The sequence below is a fragment of the Aphelocoma coerulescens genome, chromosome 2 (genome assembly GCF_041296385.1).
Source record: "Aphelocoma coerulescens isolate FSJ_1873_10779 chromosome 2, UR_Acoe_1.0, whole genome shotgun sequence".
NCBI classification, from domain to species: domain Eukaryota; kingdom Metazoa; phylum Chordata; class Aves; order Passeriformes; family Corvidae; genus Aphelocoma; species Aphelocoma coerulescens.
Window position 1 is genome coordinate 65256575 of NC_091015.1, and position 19404 is coordinate 65275978.

The 19404-nt window shown below is 41.0% G+C and overlaps 1 protein-coding gene across 8 annotated transcripts in view; it reads right to left on the reverse strand.

The window, feature by feature from the left end:
* Positions 1 to 19404, reverse strand: part of PDE1C (phosphodiesterase 1C) — a 417412-nt gene that overhangs the window by 81437 nt on the left and 316571 nt on the right. Inside the window, exons 19-21 of one of the 8 annotated variants that reach the window (XM_069007861.1) lie at positions 10323 to 10421; positions 8375 to 8513; positions 7844 to 7953 (exon numbers count right to left, since the gene is read on the reverse strand). The exons of the other annotated variants lie outside the window; for them this stretch is intronic. Coding sequence (XP_068863962.1) covers positions 8497 to 8513; positions 10323 to 10421 — 116 coding nt within the window. The 3' untranslated portion in view covers positions 7844 to 7953; positions 8375 to 8496. Of the gene's footprint in view, positions 1 to 7843; positions 7954 to 8374; positions 8514 to 10322; positions 10422 to 19404 lie in introns of those variants that run through there. 8 annotated transcript variants of the gene reach the window in all.

A 19404-nucleotide genomic window follows, 5' to 3' on the forward strand; every position in this document is an offset into this window, starting at 1 on the left:
GTTGTGTTAGCTCCAGTTGAACACAAAGAGCACGAACAAAAAACTGATATGGAAATTATTTCTCCGTTACAAGATTTGGTTAAAGCATTGCAACTGCAGCTGAGGAAGAAAATGCTAACATCTACCTCCTCCAGGAAGACATAAGAAATCAGAGGGCCACCACCCATGTGCTCCGAGAGGAGCTGCATGCGAGATTAGCAAACAAAGCAAAACAAAGGAGTTAGATCTGGAGCTATCTAAAGAAACATATCCCCTCTCTGACTTAAAATCTTTGCGTAATCAATCAGAGAAGCTGCCAGTCTTGCTTTGTCCCTTAATTAAAACAGAATACATATATGAGGGCTCAGATGATGACACACCTTACATAACCATGAAAGAAATTCCATATATGGCCAGTGAATTGGTTAAATTAAAAAAGGAATATAGCCAAACCCCTAAAGAATCTGAGACTGAGTATGTTTGGAGAGTCTCTCTTACTGGGGGTGACCAAATTCTGTTACCAGAAAACGACACAGAAGGGTTCTGGGGGGCAGAGGATGACCCTGATCTCTTACCCAAAGAGCAGCTTTTTGGGCTGGTTGACTCAACACCCTGGAGAGAGGAGATCCTCTGGCTATAGTGAGAAACATTAATCAGATTGTAGAAAGTGTGAAAAAGCTGCTTGTTTACAAATGATGCATGATAGGGAGTTAACACCACGATATGAATCCCCTATGATGATGACTGTAGACCCTGAAATAATGATTATGTCTCATCAGATGCTGTCCTGAAGCTATGAAAGCCATAGGCATCCAGCTAAAAGGACAAATAGAAAGCCTCATGAAAGGACAAAAAGCTGTAGCCACCTTGGAGGCAGCTATTACTCCCAACCATAACTGAGAAAAAAGAAAATTTGGACCTGGGGCTAGGTAGCAAAAGAATTAATTAATTATGGAAGAAAATATGGCCCAATACCTTCAAGTATAACTGATTTTAAATCAATTCAGCACATAAAGTGCAAAACAACTGTGCCTCCAGTAAGACTCCGAAAGATAATGTCCTCCCCTGGGCAAGGAGGACAAGCTAACACAGGGGAAGAACACAAGGGAAAAAGAAATACCCTATGGAATGTGGGCTTACAAAAAGGGATCCCAAAAACCCTAATGGATGGCCAACCCACTAATAAATTAGAAATATTAATTCGAGAATGGCCAGCAAAGGACTGTTGGGGTTTTAGTTTAGTCCTAGTTTTTTTTTTGTTAAAGGAATTTTTTCCCATAGCATGTTGCTAGGAGATAAATGGCCATACTTGAGAGGAGATAGCCATACTTAAGAAAGACAAAAGGGCCCGTCCAGGCTTTTGTTCTCACCTGGCGGACAGGGCAGTTCGCTCTCAGCGTCTGGAGGGAGAAGGTGCAGAGAAAGGAGCTGCTGGTTCCCGTTTTCGGCGTCTTTCCTTTCTGCTGGAAACAACACCGGGGATCCCAAAGCTGTTTTCCCTGCCCTGCTGGAGCCTGGGCTGCGGCCGCCCCACCCCGCTGCTGCTTCAAGCCTTCGTTACGCTGTAGCCGTGCTCACCCTGCCTGCCTGGAGCCCCGGGGGGTTCCCCTTTTGGATACATCTCATCTGCCACCCGGGATTTGTGTTTGTGCCTGCCGCTCCAGCCTACCAGTCCAGCCTGCTGTTTCCGAGAACCCGGGACCAGCTGCCCACCGGTTTGTGAAGCTCCTTTGTTCCATCCTTCCCCGGGATCTCAGGGCATCAGAGCAGCCGCGTGCTCCCCGAGCTCGCTCCGGAGCGCCCCCTGCAGCCGCGGGGGAACCATCGCACCTGCCCTGCTCACCGGGAGCCGCCAGCGATCCCTGCCGGCTGCGAGCGGAACTGCACCCGAGGGGAAATAGCCTACAGCCGAGAAGGCTGGGACTGGGTTTGTGTTTGCTGTTACTGTCATAGTTGTTGTTGTTTTGTTTGACTAGTTATATATATATCTATATATATATATATAGTAAAGAACTGTTATTCCTATTTCCCACATCTTTGCCTAGAGACCCTTGATTTCAAAATTATAATAACTCAGAGGGAAAGGGGTTATATCTGCCACTCCAAGGGAGGCTTCTGCCTTCCTTAGCAGACACCTGTCTTTCAAACCGAGACAAGGACAGATCATTAAAAGCTATCCCTGTGTGGGGAAACATAAGGTGAAAAAGCTCTTAGGTGTGAGAAAAAAGCAGGCTTCAGAAATAAAGCAAAAAGAGTTTAGGAATCAGCTTTAGTTGCGAAAATTTGAAGCTAAAAGAGGATACAATTATATAGCAAGCAAGGACATTAAAACAATGGTTAGAGTTTTTAGGTTTGGCTGAGATAAGTTTTGAAGTTGCAAAAAATATGCTTAGCAAGATAGGTAAGTTTAAGCTTAATAAGGGAATATTGTGCATTGTTATATAAAGGCATAACAAGCAAGTATTGTATACAACAGATGTATGTGCGCTATTGAGGATTGGTTAAAAGAGTTGTCTGTAATTTTTAGAAGTATGCTAATTGGCTAAGAAGCTTTTAAGAATGCCCTGTAACCTGGAAGTCTCTGGACGCCTGTGATGGCGTTAGCTTTGTACTGTCTCTGTCTCAACTCTGTATGTGAGACTGATAGCGGAATAAAGTAATAAAAAGGCTCCTGGAGCATCTGTCCAGGCTCCCCGTCCCATTTGTTGATGAAAACGCCAACATCCCTGCTACAGCCCCTTCCCTCAAGGGATCACAGAAAGGGGATGTGACAGGAAACTCCTATCTTCATCCCCAGTAGGTAGGCTAGGGGACAAAGGGTGGATTTACAACAGACGGCTTACCAAAAACTCCAGAGAAGACTTCTTAGTAACCTGTCCTATTGGTCCCCACAAAATCCCTGTAACTTTTCTAGTAGATACTGGTGCTCAAGTGTCCACCCTTAAAATTGAAGACACCTCTTCATGTGAAATCACTCCTTCCTGTAAAGGATATATTTGTATATTTGTTGTAGATAATTTTGGAAACACACAACCCCAGACAACAGCAAAGGTAAGATGCTGGTTACCAAGAGGGGAGAAAGCAGATGAAACCCTAATGGTTTGGGGTAAATTTCCTACAGATTTACTGGGGCTAGACCTCCTAAAGGGAAGGTCTTGGACTGATGAAGAAGGAAAAAATATGGGCTTTTGGGAAGGAAACCCACCATCTGTGTTTATTACGTTCTGCCCCTGCTCTTCCCCCCTCCCTAGTAACCAATGTCAAACCTTATCCCTTACCCTTGGGAGCCAGTGAAGGAATCACCCCAGTTATGGGAGATTTGAAAGAAAGAGGCATAATGATTGCAACGCATTCTCCTTACAATTCTCCTGTCTGACCAGTTCACAAGCCAAATAGCAATTGGAGACTGACGGTGGACTATTAAAGTCTTAACTCAAATTTGGGGCTTCTCATCACAGCAGTCCCAAATATTTCTGAGCTGATAGCTACTATACAAGAACAGGCTCATCAAATTATGGCCGCTATTGATGTCAAGGATATGTTTTTATGGTTCCCCTGCAGGAACAGGATCAGGACCATTTTGCTTTCATGTGGGAGGGCCAGCAATACACCTTCACCCACATCCCACAAGGATTTAAACACTCACCCACTCTAGCATATCAAGCACTGGCACAAGAATTCTGACTCATTCCTCCTGCACCGGGAGTAAAAGTATACCAATACACTGATGACATTTAGGTAGCAGAAGATGAAATTGCACCTGTACAATCAATGCAAACAGACATTACTGAGCATCTAGAGTCCCTGGACTTATATATTCCTCCTGAAAAAGTACAACCCCCTTCACAAGAAGTAAAATTCCTGGGAATCCGGTGGAAAGGAGGAATTGTCTGTATTCCCCCTGATATCCTCACCCACCGAGACAAAATTAAAATTCCAGAGACTAAGAAAGACCTGCAGCATGCATTAGGCTTACTGATTTTTTGGAGGAAACACATTCCTGATTTTTCAATAATTGCAAGGCCCTCATGTGATTTGCTATGGAAAAAGGTAAAGTGGGATTGGACCCCTCTCCATGATGAGGCCCTACAACTCCTAATTTTTGAAGCCAATACATACCAATCACTAGCCCCTATACACCTTGCTGATCCAGTACAAATTGAGTGGGGATTTGCAAGCTCTGGACTGTACATACACTTATGGCAGGAAGGACCTAATAGTCTTAACCAGACCCATAGGATTTTATTCATGTAGTTCTAAAGATGCAGAAAAACAATATTCTACCTGGGAAAAGGGCTTATTCTTGGTTAATACTGCTTTTCAAGAAGCAGAGAAAACTATCCACCAACAATTACTAATTTTAAGAGGACTTTTTAAAGTCATCAAACCAGTTTTGGCAGGAACACCATCCCCTGAGGAGGTGGCCGAACAAGCCTCTGTTCAAAAATGGTACACTCAAATTGAACATCGAACAACCACTTCAAGCCTTCAGACAGGAATAAAGTGCTTCAATCAGTGAATGAAAGACTGATTGCAGTCAGGATATTGTTAGTGGCTACTGGTTTTGAAGCAAATTACCAATTTAACCTCTACCTAGAATCTAAGATACAGGTCTCCATTTGCAATAAAGTTGGGACTAAGGGATTTAATGGCCTTACGCTTTAACAACTTTCAACTAAGGATTACAGAAAGCCCATCACCCATCTTAAGGGGTTGTGAAGAGCATTTTTGTAGGGCTAAATATTAGGTTCAAAGGTTATGTGAAACAAATTCAAAGCAATATTTATGATGTTTGTAAACTCACACTATATTCACAGGTAAAGCAGAATTTATATGCATTGAGTTTAGCAAAACTTACATTGAATTTTTGTCTGGTTGAAATTTTGTCTTACTGGTTAATAAATTGATAATGTTATAATGCTTTGACCACCAAAATTAATTTATATGTTTGATATTATAACAGATTCTCTTCCTGTATGTTATATGCAATTCCCACCTTTTGAGATTACACTTTTTAGACATAGACTTACAGTATTCTTGTATGCAGAAAGACTGCCCAGCAATAGCATCTACAAGCAAAAATCAAAACTTCAAGTCAGTGAAGCACATTAGAAATTCTGGCTCTCACTTGTATTTAGATAAGTTCCTAAACAGACATTTTTCTGTTCCTTACATCCTCCCCCCAAAAAAGTGAGGTGGTGCATTTGCGCAGAAATACCAAAATTTTGGCAATATAGATCTATAAATAGAAAGAGTGAACATTTAAAGCCAGTTTCTACTGCATGATATTGGTTTTTGGTCCTACATGAGAGAGGTTATAGAGTGTCCATCCTTGGAGATTTTCACAACCAAACTGGACACAGACCTTTATAACCTGCCTCAGTGGACCATATATGAACATGCAAACTCCAGAGCCACAATCCAGCCTTAGTGATTCTGTGACTATAGCCCAGGATCCATACTAAGGGAGCTGCCCAGTGATGCTCAGCAGGTTTGTGAGGGATAAAGAAAAAAGTTAGTGGTAAAGCGAGTGATGTCATATGAAGTTAAAAATTCACAAAAAGTTCACAGTAAATATAAGTTAGTTTTAAAACCATGACAGTAGGGTGCCAGAGCAATGGAGCGATGAGAAGTTCCCAGGAAATACCCAAAACATAAGGAGTGAATACTCAAGAGTCCCTCTATGCCTCATTCACTGTGAATTTTAACATTCAGATTTTAATTCAGGCTTTAACCCTTTCCTAAAAAATATAAAGGAAGAACTCTTCAAATAACAAAGCACCAAACTTTTTTTCCATAGCAAAGCAACCCAGTGATTACAGCAAAGACTCGATTCAAGAATGGACTAAAGAAGAAAAAGATTAAACTTTCAAGTGTTGATAGTTGCAATGACTTATTGATAAGTTTAAACAGCACCATAAGCTTCTGATAGTAAAATTTGCTAAAAGGGACGGACTTGTTTCTATGCTGGGAGAAAGAGTTAATCTCAGAAATAATAAATACGGAAGAAAGCTGAATGCACTGCAAAGCTGGTCCTCCTCCAAATAACAGATTTTATTTGTGGAAAACTTCCCTTTTGTATACACTAGATGTCAGGGTTGGACTGAGTGGATGAGCCCATCCATTTCATCACATATTTCTATACCTCAGTCTGGATGCCATCAACACAACTAGGTGGTAAGCTTAGGAATTATTTTTGTGAAGCATCTGATATTTACTAGGAGGGGTCTGCACCAATATACTCTCTCCTCCACTTGACAGTGTTTTATTTCAGCCAAAAGCCCCAGGCTTTGGAAGAGGGAAGAAACATTCTGAGATATATTTCCAATACCAGTGAGTGTCTGGCAGCATTATTCACCTTCTCCAGCTCCAGGAAAAAAAAAAAAAAAAAACCCCAAACCAAAAAACTCCTCTAAAACCCTTGGGTGAACAGCCACCTTCTAGAGGCAACTCGGTTAGACAGCAGTTCAGCACAGCATGGATTTAGCTGGAAGAAAGTGAAAGCAAAGGAACTTGATCAGAATTCCACTAAATTTTAGAAGCCATAGGCACTCCCCATGACACAACAAGCTGAGTGGTGCAGCTGACACTCCTGGAGGATGGAATGCCACCCAGAGGCACCTGGAGAAGCTTGAGAAGTGGACTCATGTGAACCTCATGATGTTCAACAAAACCAAGTGTAAGGTGCTGCATCAGTATCAATACAAGCTGGGTGATGAACAGATCACTTCAGTCCTGATGAGAAGGAATAGGGGATGCTGGTGGATGAGAGGCTGGATATGCATCCCAGAAAGCCAACCATATTGTAGGGCTGCATCAAAAGCTGCGTGGCCAGCAGGTCGACAGAAGGTGATTCTACCTTTCTGCTCTGGTAAGATCCCACCTGCAGTGCTGAGTCCAGCTCAGGGGTGCCCAGCACAGGAAGAATATGGACCTGTTAGAGCAGGTCCAGAGGATGGCCATAAAGATGTTCAGAGGGCTGGAGAACTCCTATGAAGACGGGCTGAGAAAGCTGTGGTTGCTTGTCCTGGAGAAGTGAAAGCTCCAGGATGACCTTTTAGCACCTTCCAGTATCTAAAGTAGACCTACAAGAAAGCTGGAGATGGACTTTCTACAAAGGCATGTAGTGATAGGACAAGGGTGAAGAGATTTAAACTGAGAGAGAATAGGTTCAGGTTGGATATTAGGAAGAAATTCTTCAGTTTGAGTGGTGAGGCACTGGAACAGTTTGTCCAGAGAGGCTGTGGATGCTCCATCCCTGAAAGTGTTCACGGCCAGGCTGGATGGGGTCCTGCCCATGCCGAAGATGTCCCTGCTCATGTCAGAGGGGTTGGAATGAGATGACATTTAAGGTCCCTTTCAACCCAAACCATTCTCTGATTCTGTGATGATTCCTCAGGCAGGTAATTTCATTACCCTGTGTCTTGACTACATAGCAGTACGTTCAAGATGACACCTTATCTCTGTCTCATGGCAACGGAGAGAGTGTGGACCAGGAGAGAAAAGACAAAAATCTCTCCCTTTGTAAGACACTAGTGACAGAAGAACAATAACACAAATAAACTATTAGTAATAATGAAAGAAAAAAAAAAGAGGTTTCTCTTTCAACATATACAAGTGACCTAGTGCTGTCCACTTGCTGTTCACAGGCAGAATGCTGCTAGGTAAAGTCTCCTACAGGGAGAAAATGACACAGACAGAAAATGTGTTTGGAAAGACCATGTAATTTTGCTATATATATATATATATATATATTTATGGATGCAATATATGCAGTATACAGTCAATTTGTGTAAAACATTTTACGGTACTCTAGAAGCAAAATGCAGTTCTTAGAAAATTCCTAGAGATACATCACATTTCATAAGCAGGAGGCTTTAAAGTGCATTCCTTTTAGCATTGTGTTTAGGCACTGACCCAGCCCTGCTGCTGGAGTCACAAGTTCTGGTGGTGGTGAAGGTCAACATCACAAACCTAAAGCACAGAATACAAAGCATGAATATAACTGAAACACGGTGACATCAGAGTACTTGGGCAGTGAAGATGTCTAGCAAAATATCGTAAAAATATGTGGGATCTTGAGGCGAGTGCACCCGGAATTGTACTGGTCCTTTTTTAAGGGTGTAAAGGGCATCTCTAGCACTGAAAAAACACCTTGGCTTTTTTCATGTGACAACCAGCCTTGATTTTAATGTGACTGTCACACAGCAGTGGTACATACACCAGCTAGTGCAGTTTTAACATTGGACATGATTACAAGAGTATAACAATGCTAATTAACAGTGAGCAAACTTTTAGAAATAAAAATAATAGAATTGGTAGGTGGCAGGGATACTTCTAACAAGAATACTTAAAGCAATGAGTGTTTCTGTAAAAGAAATTTTGCTTCACAAACCTTGACACTACTTGGAGGAGCCAACAATGGTTTGCAGTTCTCCATTTTTTCAAGGTCCTCATCCAAAGAATGTCAAAGCTACTGAGTTGTCATGGATTAAAAGAGGATCGCAACGTATGATCTTAAGATGGGTAAATAACTAGTTAACAATAGGGAGAAAAATAAAAATGCATAAATAAATTAAAAGGTGTGATGAAATGATCAGGATTCATAGTAAAGGATTGTTTTTTCTGCTATTCAGTGTGCTTCTCCAGAATATGTGATTTCTTAGAAAAGTTGTTAGCAGAAGAAGAAAGCAAGTGGGGAACCGAAATGAAGAAAAAGTGAAGAAGAAGTAGAAAAGAAGAAGAAGGAGCAGCTTACTTCAGTGTAGTTGGAAAATCCACCAATTCAGTGTTGGCTAGTGCAGAAAGATGCATACAGAGAGAGGCAACTCTAACTCCACAGCTCCACGTACGTATTTGGGCTAAAAATTAAATAGGATTTTTTATAGATAATTCTACAGAAACTACTGTTCAGTCCTCAAGGAGGTTCAAAAATGAACATACAACTTTAAAATCTGTTTAGAAAAGCCACAGAAGGTAAAACAGAAAGTGTATTTACATTATTGTAAACATTTCTGGTATACCTGCAACTTGAGCAGTATGCAGTGCTTGTTCTCTCCTTTCAAAATGAGATTAAAATCTATTACTCTATCCTGCAGCTGTAGGGAGGAGAGGAGAGAAGATCCAGCAGGCAGGAATTGTGCAGCAAGATTGATTTATTTAATTATTTTACAAACTCTTTTATAGACTTTTTCGTCATAGTCTAATTAGGCAAAGGATCAGCCACCCCCTGGGTTGATTGGCTAGAAATCCTAAACATCCATTGTCAAAATATTTTTCTACTGTCCCATAAACAAAGCTCTGCAAGGTCGCAGGTGTTCATAGTTTATAGAACTCTACTACTATCTTCTATGAGAGAGAAACGTATCCCACGGCTTAGAAAGAAGCAGGAAAATTCCTTGCTAACAGCATTTTTGTATCCCCAAAAACCAAGAAGGATATAGAGAAGAGCAGCAAGGAAAATAAAAAGTAGACTAGGTTTACCTGTGAGTAAAGTAAAAAGAGGACTGCAAAGGGACAGTTGAGGTAGTATGTAAACCACCAGGGGCTTGGGGAAAGAGGACAGAGAGCTATTTGCTACTGTTTCTCAAAGTGCAAAATCTGGGGGCAAGAGGAACTTTTTCACAAGGGACATGTTCAACTGTGAAACTCAGGCCCATGGGACACTGTGTACTGAAATAAAGCATGGGATCAAATTCAACTAAATTAATGCCATAAAAGACAATCAGTGTTATTTAACATTCAACAGAATCTGAGCAAAGAACAATTTTAACCCTGTGCTGTATGTTCTTTTTGCAGTGAGGGAAGTGAGAGGACTCTTTGTACTCCAGCCTCCTAGCTGCATCCTCCTGGATACCTATCACACTATGACAGGAGGACAGTTATTCTCAGTACTGCTAGGCAAGAAAAAAATTTCCCATGCCATCTGAAACAGGAGTTGCTGTTTTACCTGTGGTAGGCAGAGGTCACATTGAGAACACCATAAGGAAACCAACAATCTAGGAAAGCATTGGCTTAATTTGACAGGAGGTAAGTCACATACAATTACTTCTTTTTAGGTAACAGACCAATATTTTAGTACTAAATGCAGGTATGCTGCAATTATAAGGCTATAGAAAACATTTCTAACAAAATGTCCATTATATTGTATAGTTGAATCGTACACTTGGTCTTAGTTAGAACTGCAACTGCTGCAAATGTAGTGTGGCCTGTGGAATGATTCCACAATGTTCTCTGTCTGCTATTCCAGGAGAAGCCTCTCTATCTCTTTTGCCATTTCCTATTCCAGCTCTGGGAAATATGTTGAATTTTCTTCATTCTTCCCCTCTCGTCAAACACCTTACCTCTCACTGGATGTTCCTCCAATTTCTTGTGTAAGGCAGGGAAATAGTCTCCTGGGTTGTGAGTAGGCCTCCTGAGGTGATGCAGTTGAGGTTTGATGGCTGGCGGTGACAAAGGAAGAACAATGATGGTTACTATGCCTTTCACTCACTTGTGGGGAAGAAATGGATTCCTCAGAAGCTGTATCCATCCCACTCAGCACAGCCTGTCTGTGCAAAGGAGGGTTTCTCAGCCTGCAAGCCAGGATTCTTTTGGGTTCATGGGTAGTTACAGACAGTTAGGAAAAAGTTCACAGAAAAAACATTTTGAAAATATATATCATAAATATAGATGTAAAACTCTAAAATGAAACATAGGCATCTCCAAAATTGAAATTAGGGCAATTAAGCACAACAGAATACTGGATCTTGAAATCATGCCCTCATTCCAACATCTCAGCAGACAACATCAACATAGGAAGAAACACTCTCATGGTTAGAAATTAACAGTTTAGACAGTAGATGAAAATGCCAAAACTAAAGGAAGAAGCAACTTTATACTTACCTATCTACATATATACAGCAAAACAGCTAATTGTTTTCAAATACTGTTGACCAAGGTAATTTTAAGGTAATAAATCTGAATTTTGGTCATGTTTCCCAGAATTCAGGAATAGGTGGATAGGCATTTTGTCTGATTTTCCAATAAACTACAGGCCATTGTGAAAGCTGGAAGTGGCCTACATGTATTAATCTGACCATTCTCAACTTCTTGACTCTGTTTATTTGAACCTACATCTTGCTTTCTTACCTCTTTTCATAGATAGACTAAAAAATTAAACATGACTATGATCAAAATATTTTCATCTTATGCTTAGTTATTATTTTCAAAATAACCAACTGAATAATTAGTATGACAAAGATTTAAAAAGAAAAGTCATTGCTCTTAGCAGGAAACCTAAGAAGCAAAAAAGATTCCACTGCGGGAGCTAGCTAACATCACTGATTCAAATGCTACAACAGTCACACTCCCAATCTTCCTAAACTCCTCAAGTGATTAATCATACCCTAAAATGTCTTGGGAAACAAAAAGCTATGGATTTTCTAAACTTTATAAATGCTCATCCAGATTTCTGCATAGTCATAATCCTTCCTGTTCTCAACTAGAGTAGTTTCACATTCATTAAAAGGTTGAAAAATAACCAGGAGAATTACTGTTCTTTGAGGCACATTCACTTTTCATATTAATTCAATTTTCTGTATTCAGCATGGATTCAGCCAAACTGTTATTGAATTTTCCATTGCTCAGTGTGGGGAAATACTTATTGTTACCAGCAATTTTATTGGAGATTTTGCCAGAAGAGATGACTTTGCTAATAGATTTAAGGGAATTTATCCAGAACAGTGATAGTGCTCTTTATCATCTTCATAGAGAAGTAGATAAAGGTGATTCATGGCATTTAACTTCTTAAGACTTAAGTGCATCAAAGTGATGGGCAGAAGACTCTGTCAGGGCTCTAGAATTATGTTCCCAGATTTTTCACTGACTTCTTGTGTTAACTGGACTATAACTTTCAGTCCAGTTTCTCTGCATGTTAAATAGGAATAAAAATGACAATACTTACCTCACAGGGTTTTTATAAGGGCCTTCAATAGGTTATGATTCTCAGGACCTTCATACATGGAGTGATGTAAGTAATTTTCTTTTCTTTTCTTTTCTTTTCTTTTCTTTTCTTTTCTTTTCTTTTCTTTTCTTTTCTTTTCTTTTCTTTTCTTTTCTTTTCTTTTCTTTTCTTTTCTTCTCTTCTCTTCTCTTCTCTTCTCTTCTCTTCTCTTCTCTTCTCTTCTCTTCTCTTCTCTTCTCTTCTCTTCTCTTCTCTTCTCTTCTCTTCTCTTCTCTTTTTTAATTTAGGAAAAGTAATTTTTTTTTTAAGACCATGTCTATCATCAAGGCAATGAAAACAGAGAAAACACATTTGGTAGCACACTGTTGGTAGCGCCACTGTACTACCAACAGTGCCAGTGTAGACTAGAATAGTTACACAAGTAGCATCATGCGGATAGACTGCGTGTTGTCCAGACACTAACTCAGCAAGGAGGGTGAGTGCATTAGCCACTCTGTTTGCTTTGACTGGTGGGATGTGCAACCCACCATCTTATAGATCAAACCTCAGATTTGGCTAGGGTAGCATGCGCACAGTATTTCCTCTTAACCCTTTTTTGATACAACTCTTTCTTTGATTCTTGGAGAGATGCCACTGGATATAAACACCTAGGCCTATGTCTACATCATGCCTTGATTTGTGTAACAGACCAAAGAGCTGCCAGAGCTGATGCTTAGTAGATAACTGCACATTAAAAATGAGCCTAGCCTGCAGGGAAAAAACTTCTTTCTCCCTTTTGCAGCCTTTGTCAAGAAAGGAGGTTTTCTGGTGTAATTATCAGAAAGATCTGCAGGACAAAGGAGCAGGAGAACAAAGCCTGTGTTTCATTAGAGTCATTCAAGAAATGGTCTAAACTTGGAGAGACTCAGTCTCCTAAGAGTGTTAAGAAAATCTGTGGTCATACAAAATTCACTTTCATCCAATGAGACACCTCAAGGAAAGTTCAAAGATAGCTACTTCTTGGTCAGTCACATCATCTCCTGTGGAGCCAGGAGCAGAAGCTTTAAGAAATGGGATGCAGAGATGTTACCAGGGTTCCAAGTGCTTTGGAGCACCCACTGGTCTGTGGGAAGAGATAAGATAGAATTGGGTTGCAAGCTGTGGGATGTGCCTGCAGAGGCACATGGCAGCACAAAGAAGCATGTGGCAGCACAGAGAGGCTTGTCTCCACTGGACCCTGGTGGGGAGGAGGTGTCACACGGCAGACCCCTATGGAGAGGAGGCTGCCGGGAGCTGACAGAAGGGTGAACAGCAAGTGATCACCCCATAGAAGGACATTTAGAAACATTACATGTTGCTGATGTGGCAACATGGGATAGGTCACATAGTGAGGAATGCCATATAAGGAAATACTGTGTGTTACAGTGCGGATACTGCAACACGCATATCAGACAATGAGGTCTGCGGAAAAGAAATGTATATATGGACTGATCCTTGATAGATGTTTCAGAGAGATGTTTATTTCTCCAGCCGCATGGCTGGAGCTCTGCTGAGGAACTGAGGCAATCACGGGACCCGAGGGTCCTTGCCTGCACAGGAGAACACAAAACAACCAATGGGGAACGAGGCTGACCAGGGGCTAGGGAAACCCTGCATCTCCCCCCCAGGGCCCCTCTCCCAGGGCTACATGGCACGGGGGAAGGGACCCCGACAACTGTGCCTTGGAAAAGTGTATAAAACCAGCTCGTTTCTTTGAATAAATGATTCAGATTCCCTGCTGGTCTGGGTCCATGCCTCAATCACCGACACTGGTCTCCTGCCAGGCATGGGAAGAATTCTTCCCCCCAGGGGCATGTGGCCCCTTAGATAGCTCCAGACTGAGGGAAAATAGGGTTTGGACATCTGAGAGGTTTGACCAACCTGTGCGATGATGTGGAAATGGATTTTTCTCACATGCTCAGGGAATACTCAATCCTAATGCTGGGGTCAGGAAGCAATTTTCCCCCAGGGCAGATTTGTGCTCATCCCTGGGGTGTTTTTGCCTTCCTCTGCAGTATCAAACATGACCACTGGTCAGGCTCCTCCAGTCCCTTTTGGCCAGGTTGCTGCCTGCTGCTCATGCACCATGAAGATAGCCACACATGCAATCTTCTTTTACCTTCTTCCTTTGTGTGATTGCTACTGAACCTAATTATTCACATTCTCTTCAGGAAACAGGGTTTGCTTGGCCTGTATTCCTTCTGCTGCTTTCTGTAGCTCTGTTAGACTGACAGACTACAAAGGATGTTTTTTCAAACTAAAATGAGATGCATCACCCAGCTCCTGGCTACACATGGGCATTGTGTTAACACTTGTGAGCAGGGACTCTGAAATGGTTTAAGAAAAATAACAATAAGTAAACCCAAAAATAAAATCCTGGTTCCAGTTGTAGCCTTTGTGTTATGTGTCCTTGAAAGCATTTTTGGTGCTGAAAAACTCATGGCATTTCAGGCAAATGAAATTGCTATTCATCATGTAAATCATGGTGTTCAGGAAATGGAAATAGAAATAGAAATAGAAATAGAAATAGAAATAGAAATAGAAATAGAAATAGAAATAGAAATAGAAATAAGCATGTTACTCCTAGAATTCTGTATGACAAGCTAAGATCCTGGTCTGAGGGCTCCATCCTAGAGTACAGCTCTCTGCAGTGCAGGTCCCAATCCCACCCAGAGGATAGGGACAGAGATGGGCACACCTACATCAGGGCTCGGGCAGAGACTGAAAGTCCCAGGCTGAGCTAGGATCAGCCCTGGATCCTTGGCAGGAGATAGTGGGGGTCTTGGGCAAGGCTGGTCCCAGACACTGAGGCCTATGTGCACTCCAATGACCCTGACAGAAGTACACTCCCAAATGTTTCCAAGCCACAGAAATGAAAATATGGTCACTCAGTGACTGCAAAGAATAGTAACCTGGGTTATCAATAACTCTACTGTGCTTTCTCATCATACTTAGTCCAGGTACCTTGGAGAATTATTTAGTTCAAGTTCTTTGCACTGAGAAAAAGGAGTCATTCCAAGAGGCAGCAGATGCGTCCATGGCATCTGGGCTCCCTGTGGTGCTGTGATATGCTGTTGGGTTGCCAGTAGACTCTGGTTTCACCAGTGCTGAAGTCAAGGCAGGAACACTGTCAGGGCTCTCTCCTGTACACAGCTACCTCACCTCATAAAACTTGACCAGCTGTGTGACCTCTTGGGTGATTCGTCCTCTCACACTTAAAATTGACAAGGTACAGATTCAAAAGACAGCAGTGAGGAAGACCGACCAACCTGCTGGCAAAGAGATGGATGGGATCATAAACACACATGCCTTTTTTGGTCAGCCTCACTCCTTTAGAAGTGATTTTAAACACAATGTGATAAAGCTTCCCCTTTTTATTCAAGATGCTGAGTGCAATTTGCACAAAAAACAACAAGATAATAACATTTACTCAATTAGAAAATTGTGTGTGTGTATCTGTGTGTGTGTGTTTACAGCAGACTGTTTCTTAACTACATGTTAGTGGTTGCTTCCAGCAAACCAACCCTCCCAAAACAAAATCTATACAGAGCATAGAGAAACAACACAATAATGGCTGTAAACAAAATATGTCACCAGCTCTGGACTATATGCATAGAAAACATTGTACTAATACCTACTCCTCAGCACACACTGTAAAGAACTACACAGAAGCGACTGATTTGCAAACCATATCAGAGCAAACAGATTGCTGTATAAGCCACAGTAACAGTGCATGGGTAGGAAGTTACCAGTGTTAAAATAGCCAAATCAAAAAACCTCCACTCTGTCCCTAATCTGGTGCCAAAACATACACTGAGGTAGTAGGTTTCTAACAAAGAGAGAGATAAACACAGCTAGTAATTTCTGGAAGTGCGAGACAGAAGGCATCTTCCTTTAATTTAACATGATATTGTCACAACGAGTGTTGCTATTGGAAGCAAGGCCTGACTGGCAACAAATCCACAGTGTCTTTATGCAAAAAAGGAACACTATTAGGTTGATTGCTCCCCTCTTTTGAAAGTGGATCCTTCCTATTGCTATTTTTCTAATCAAAACAGTTAACAGATCCCTATGTATGTAGGGAGATATGTTTAAAGGGGATTAAATGTTATCATTCCCAAACAAATGAAGAAACTGGGCACACAATAAGAATTTGAGCAAGGTCATTTAGCAAGTCATAATGACGGGACTGTACTTGGTAGCTGTGAGAGACTGGAAAGGTTAATGTCTCGAGACACTTTGCATGTGTGTGGGGAAAGGGGCAGGTTGAGCCTTGCCCTGGTGAGGCAATACACTATCCTGTACACGCTACCCCCTTAGAGCTGTATCCCAGCCTGGCAGAACCCGCCAGTCCCTGGAGGCAATGCTCCACACCCACCTCTGGAACCCCTAATCAAGGTCCTGACCAGAAGTCCCACCTGGGGGAACGGCCCAGAAAGGCCAAGGGGTATTTAAGGCCAAACACGAGGCAATCTCTTGTCTTCACCCTACCACCTCTTAGAATTTCTGTCTAAACACCACTGGAACACAGAAGTTGGTAGCTATGTGTGTGCTTTTCTATATCTTTTCTATTTTCTCTCTTTCTAATTCCTTCTTCTTGGAACTTCTGGGTAACGTAAAATAGAATGGGATTAGAGTTTGCTAAGTTGAAGGGCCAAGTTAATCCTTTGAGAAGTGTTTTATGCTGATTGAATGTTTTTTGCCAAATTTCACCGATTTTCCAAAGTTGCCAGTAAAGTCTTTTTTGTTGTTTTGACCACTTGAGAATATCTTGTCAGTATTTCTCCCATGCATCTACCTTAGAGTACACGAACAACCCTAAGCCCCGTTCAAAACCTCATTGAGCAAGTTGTCTGGGGCCTTACAGCCCTAGGCCAAAACCTTCTCTTCTGCATTTATACCCTGACCTGCTTATTATAATGGTGGTCTGCAGGCTCAGAAGTATCACACATAAAGGATGTGCAACTTGTTTTTTGCAGGTTGTCATTAACAGATCAATGGGTTAAAGGTGGGAAAGAGTTGGAGAAATGGATGAGAAGTCCTGTGTAAGCACTGCTTATTAAAAATAAACAACAGACCAATGCAAATATGGGTATAAAAATGAGTTAGTTTTAAGATTAGATCTACTTATGTTACATGAGAATTATAGGTGTAGTAAGACATGAATGTTTAGTTCCTCAATTTTTCCTTAAAACAATGTTTTTCTTCAAAAAGCAAGACCTCTCCAAGATCTCTCCAAAAAGCAAGACCTCTAAATGCCACCTGCAAGAAAATCCTGAGTGAAAACATCCAAAGTAGTAGCCTCTTTAGAAGTGGGCAGTGCCTAAGTGGGCAGCTTTACCTTTACCATCAGTGCTGGATGTAGAAGGGGGATCAAGCTGCTTTCAGTGTTGAAGAATGCTGAGACTAGTCTGACTCAACAATCCTGAAGTTAAACACTCAGTGGTTCCTGACAGGAACTGGCACCAGTGAAGACAGACAAAGTTCCTGATAAAGGAACTTTGGATAAACCAACAAGTTATAGTACTGATAACTTGTCTAAAGCTGCTGAGCTAATTGCTGCTGAGCTGTGGCATGCTGTTCTTGGTATAGATACTCTCACAGATTGTGATTTCAGTCAAGAGAAAAGTGGAAAGGTGAGATTTTCCTTGGAATCCTTAAATAAGCTAGTTGAATTCTCTACCTCAGTTTCCCTGTCTTTAGAAATTACATTGGTAATGACACTAACTTCTCCCAGGGAGCGAAGTCCAAGCAATATTCCCCCTATGCTTAAAAAAAAGCTTGATTATTACCGGGACTCTCTGGGGAGCCAGATGATGAAAAGTAAACAGCAAGCACCATGCCCGCATCAGATGCAAAAAGCACAAAAAAAGAAAAAAATTAACCCTTCTACGACTTGAATTCAAATGCAGAGGAGATCTCATTGTTTTTATTTGGTAATAGGATGAACATACACGAACTCAGTTAAAGAAAAACTGAAAATGTTGAAAAATATTTTAGAGATCACAAGCCTCTTCTTTCAAATCAAGAACTAAAAATAAGTACATATAGTTAAAAATTGGTTTCAGAACAATTGAGAATATTTGCCATTACTTGGTGTCATTCATTTTGGTTTTCCATTTTTTTTCCTTATTAGTCTTAACAAGCCAAATAGGTTTTTACATTACCCTGCCCACCCAATCCCAGGAGCAAACTTACACTGAGTTTTGTTTCCAGCATGCATTTTAACTTGTTTTCTATTTCCTGAATATAAAACATAGCATAACAACCTTTTTTCTTCCTTGAAAAATGTTAGAGAACAGGTGCCTGTTGTTCATTTTAGCTCAAGAAAGACATCTCTATTATCAGTTCTGCTTACATAAACACTCTAAAGTTTATTATCAACCTCATACACACAATTCCCTGCAAAATGCCAATTGAGAAAAGGTTGTTTTGTAAGACTAAGATCCTTGAATTTGATTGATTTCCTCTCATTGCTCCTACAAAGAGGTTCAATGTTTCTTAACTTTATTTAGAACCTGTCACTGTAGGGTTAACCACAAGAGCAGATACTGTCACAGATAAGCCACAGTGTTCACCCTTCCTCCCTGCTGAAGGTAGACAGTGCACTAGGGTATGACTTTGAAGTATAACATCAGAACAAAGAGAGAGATAGTTTCTCATTTATAAAACTCATGGTGGTGTAATCAGCTCCTACCACAACAAAAGAAGGTGGCCCCACCCTGATGCACTGGCTTTACTCAGAATGCCCTGTGTTTCATGAGCTGTATATGTTTTTGTTGTTTATTCTTTGTCACCAGATGCTGCCCTGGGACTAGCAGAACTTTGCATGCAATGTCCTTTGATTTCAGTGCAACTAAAAGACTGGTCAGGCTCTAGGTGTTATTCTGCACTAAGCTGATTTGCAAATGCAATGACTTTTGTCTGTCAAAAGAATAGGGAGGAGAAAAGGGTAGTGAATCTGGGCCTGTAGAAAACCAGAAGACCTGGTAAAAACCTAACAAGAACACTACAATAAAAACAGTGAATATTTTTTTAATTGCATATAAAAATGTATAAAAATATCACCCAAGCAAGAAGAAAAGCCAAATGCTCACTCTGTCATTCTACTGCTAGATTTTATCTCTAGAAAACCCCAATGGCCATAAGTAATTTAGTCTGATAGGTGCACTCCTACAACCACCAGCAAAGACAACAGAATTATGTATATTGCTCCTGCCACTGGATAGCATCTAAACTCAGGGTGTTATAAGTACCCAACAGCCAATACATATGTGCTTGGAAGAGACCAATATAATACAAAATGCCATGAGTGTGCTATGAAGCTAGTGAGTGTGTGCTGTCTTGGGCTTAAGTATAAGGGTAAATAAATTTGCTAAAACTGAGTTTCAGGTCTTCAGCCAGCTTGCTTGGAAGTAGTTCTGTTTTATTCTACCTGATGGTCAAGTTGGCAGAGCAGGGTG